The sequence below is a fragment of the Rhea americana genome, unplaced genomic scaffold, assembly GCF_003343005.1.
Source record: "Rhea americana isolate MKP2758 unplaced genomic scaffold, rheAme1 scaffold_808, whole genome shotgun sequence".
Lineage (NCBI taxonomy): Eukaryota > Metazoa > Chordata > Aves > Rheiformes > Rheidae > Rhea > Rhea americana.
In genome coordinates, this window is record NW_028186988.1 from 15,749 (window position 1) to 19,612 (window position 3,864).

Sequence of the window (3,864 nt, forward strand, 5' to 3'; positions counted from 1 at the left end):
GGGGGGGGGGGATGGACAGGACGTGGGGACCGTGGGGCGGGTGCTGGCCCGGGGACTGGCATCTCTGTACATCCGGGGGTGGCTGTCCCTGACACCCTCCCCTTGGGTAGCTTCCTGGGACCCCCCACAATCGCCTGCCCTGGCACGTCCCTCTGGGATCCCACCAGCCAGTGTCACCTCTCCTGTCACCTCCCTGGGACTCCCTGGATCCCCTCCCTGCACCCCTGCCTGGTGTCACCTCTGTAGGACCCTCTGTGTCACCTCCCTGGGACCTCTCRGTCCCCTCTTTGGATCCCCACCTGGTGTCACCTCCCTGCCTGGCAGATGGCTCGTCCCCGGAGGAGGACTACAAGGTGACCTGCCTGCTTCTGGTCTTCGTGGCCGTGTCCCTGCCCCTCCTGGCCTCCGACCCGGCCTCCATCTACAACACTGAGACGGACGGTGAGTGTGGCCATGGCCTGTGGCCCCAATCCCGGCGGTGGCCCCGATCCTGGTGGCACTGCACACAGATGTGAGCCCTGCTGCTCCCAGGGTGGCTTGTCCACCTGGGGGGACAGGGCTGAGCTGGCTCACACGTCTGTCATGCTGTCCCCRTGTGTCCATGCCCCATAGTCACGTCTGAGGGACAGTGGGGACAGCAGGAGGCCAGGACAGCAGGATGCTTAATGTCACCTGCTTTGGAGCAGGGCCAGGGCCCTAAAACTTCGGCCAGGGGACATGGGGACAMAGGGGTCCCTATGCCAGTGGGACCCCTGATGGCACCTGCTTTTTTGTCCCCAGGTTACAACAACAACATCCACTGCCTGGCCAAGGCCATCATCCACGTGTCGGCCGCGCTCTTCACCATCCACAACAAGAACATCGAGACCCACCTCAAGGAGTTCCTGCTGGTGAGAGCAGCTGGGGCTGTGGCAGCGCCCAGCCTGGGGTGGTCACCATCCTGGGGTCAGCAACATCCTGGGGTGGGCATCATCCTGGGGTGGGCATCATCCTGCGGTGGGCATTGTCCTGTGGTGGGCATCGACCTTGGGTGGCCACCGTCTTGGGGTGGCCATTGTCCGGGGGTGGTCATTGTTCTGTGATGGGTATCGTCCTGGGGTGGGCACCCTCCTGGGGTGGCTGTCATTCTGGGGTGGTCATCGTCCTGAGGTGGGCACCATCCTGGAGTGGACACCATCTGAGTGTGGCCATCATCCTGGGGTGACCATTGTGCTGTGGTCGCCACCATCCTGGGGTCAGCAGCAAGCTACAGTGGGCATCATCCTGGGGTGGGCACCGTCCTGGGGTCAGCAGCATCCCGTGGTGGGCATCATCCTGAGGTGGGCACCATCCTTGAGTTAACACCATCCTGGGGCGACCATCATCCTCGGATCAGGCACCCTCCTAGAGCCAGCCGAAAGTGTCCGATGCCCTAGGCTGTCCCCACATCCCCATGCCCCCCCCACCTCCCCCGGCGCCCAGCCCGTGGGTGCCCCAGCGCCCAGCCGGCTCCTGAGCAGCCTCCGTCTCTCAGTTGGCCTCCGTGAGCCTCCTGCAGCTGGGCCAGGAGACGGACAAGCTGCGCGCCAGGAACCGCGACTCCATCTCCCTGCTTCTGCAGCTGGTGAGTGCAGGTGGGGCGCCTGCTCACCTGCCCGCTTCCCCGAGCTCTGGATTTTCCCGAGCTCTGGATTTTCCCCAGCTCCGGCTGTATCCGTGGCCGTGCCGGAGAGGGGGAGAAGGGGATTGGTATGCAGGCGGTGGAGCACCCGCCGCTGCAAAGCAATTTAAATGCAAATGTTGCAATCATCTGCAGCTCGGGCGGGCGCGGGCATCCGGGAAAGGGTGGTGGTGGGGATGGTGATGGTGACGGCGATGGGGCTGCCACCTTCTCCYGGGGTCCCGTCGCGGCCTCGCCGGCGCAGGGGGAGCCTGGAGCGGCGGCTCTTCCTGACGCCAGCCGCGTCCGCGCCGCAGCTCGTGGCGGAGTCGTCCTTCCTCACGGTCGACATGCTGGAGACTTGCTTCCCCTACGTCCTGCTCCGCAACGCCTACCGCGAGGTGTGCCGGGAAAACCTGCTCGGCAGGGTCGCCCCGCACTGATCTGCTGCCCCTGGAGCCGACGCCGGGCCCCCGGTGCCGACGCCGTGCCCTCGGTGCCGACGCCGTGCCCCCGGTGCCGACGCCGTGCCCTCGGTGCCGACGCCGTGCCCTCGGTGCCGACACCGTGCCCCTGGCAGCGACTCGATCTTCTCGACCTGCTCCGGTTTCCTCACGCCGATCTGGTTCCTTCGCAGCGACCCGACCTCCTCGCGCCCACCCTGGTGCCTTTGCACTGACCCGGTCCCCTCGCACCGACCCGATCTCCTTGCACCGACCTGGTGCTCTTGCATAAACTTGGTGCCCTCCTACTGGCTTAGTCCCCTTGCACCAATCTGGTCCTCTTGCACCAACCTAGTCCTTTGCACTGACCCGGTTCCCTTGCACCCATGCAGCCCCGTGGCACCGATCTGATCCCTTCGCACCCACACTGTCCCCTTGCACCGATCTGCTCCCCTTGTGCTGATGTGGTGCCCTTGCACCCATGCCATCCCCTTGCACCCACACAGCTCCTTTGCACCGACCTGATCCCCTTACACCCGTGCAGCCCCCTTACACTGACCTGATTCCCTTGCACCGACCTGGTCCTCTTGCACCCATGCAGCCCCCTTGCACTGATTCGGCCCCCTTGCACCGATCCAGTCTCCTTGCACTGGTTCAGTCCCCTTGCACCAGTTTGGTCCCCTTGCACCAATCTGGTCCCCTTCCACTGACCTTGTCCCCTTGCACCCATGCAACCTCCTTGCACTGATCCGATCCCCTTGCACCGATCCGATCCCCTTGCACCGATCTGGTCCTCTTGCACTGAACTAGTTCCCTTGCACCCACGCAACCCCCTTGCACTGATCCGGTCCCCTTGCACGCACCCGTCCCCACCGTGGTGCCTCCCCCCCACCCCAGCCCACCTCAGCTCGCGGCCTCCTTCACTAAACGAGTTTCTCCCCGGTGACTTTGTGCGACTCGTGGTGCTGAGCAGCCCGCAGGGCCCCGGCYCGGCCAAACTCGCTGCGCCCCGATYYCGCGTCTCCAGCAGAAATAACGTTCCCRAACGCGCCCCCGCGCCGCTGCCGGGGCGATGAGCAGCCCGCGCTGCCGAATTAACGCCCGGYGCGCGGTTATTATCCCGGCTTGCTGCAAAAGTCTATTTTCGCTGTCATCAATCATGAGATTAAGCAGTAACGAGCTGCTGATGCTCCCTGCCGCTGGCAGTGGCTCGCGGTGTGTTGCTCCCCCTCCCCTCGTGCAAATCGGTGCCCCGTCCTCGTGCGAATCAGTGAGTCGTCCTCGTGCAATTCTGTGCACTGCCCTCGTGCGAATCCGTGCATCGTCCTTGTGTGAATCGCTGCGCCATCCCAGGCGCCCTGGTGCCCCAAAGCTGCCCCCCCACCCCATGCTCGATCCTGCTCCCTGCCAGCTCAGAGCCCCCCCGAAAAGTTCTGGGGCACCCCATAGTCCCCCCCCAGCCCTGGAGGGGGTCTTGGGGCACATGTGCCCCCCCCCATAGTCCCTTAGGGGTCCTGGGGCACATGTCCCCCTCCCAGTCCCTTAGGGGTCCTGGGGTCATTCCCCCCCATAGTCCTTAGGGGTCCTGGGACATGTCCCCCCCCAGTCCCTTGGGGATCCCAGGGACATGTCTGTCCCCCCCCTCCATAGTCCCTTATGRGTCCTGGGTCACCCTGGGTTTGGGATAGCCAGCGAAGGGACCGTCCCCCCCCCCAGACAGTCCCCCCCGGCACTGTCCCCTCCGGTCTGTCCCCCGGTACTGCCCCCCCGGGCTGTCACCCC

The 3,864-nt window shown here is 65.1% G+C and overlaps 1 protein-coding gene across 1 annotated transcript in view; it reads left to right on the forward strand.

Moving 5' to 3' along the window:
* Positions 1–2,416, forward strand: part of NCKAP1L (NCK associated protein 1 like) — a gene marked incomplete at its 5' end in the record, with an annotated part of 17,999 nt that extends 15,583 nt beyond the window's left edge. Inside the window, 4 exons of the mRNA XM_085322969.1 lie at positions 325–441; positions 781–890; positions 1,514–1,603; positions 1,957–2,416. Coding sequence (XP_085179095.1) covers positions 325–441; positions 781–890; positions 1,514–1,603; positions 1,957–2,082 — 443 coding nt within the window. The remainder of the gene's footprint in view (positions 1–324; positions 442–780; positions 891–1,513; positions 1,604–1,956) is intronic.
* Positions 2,417–3,864: the final 1,448 nt, after the last annotated feature.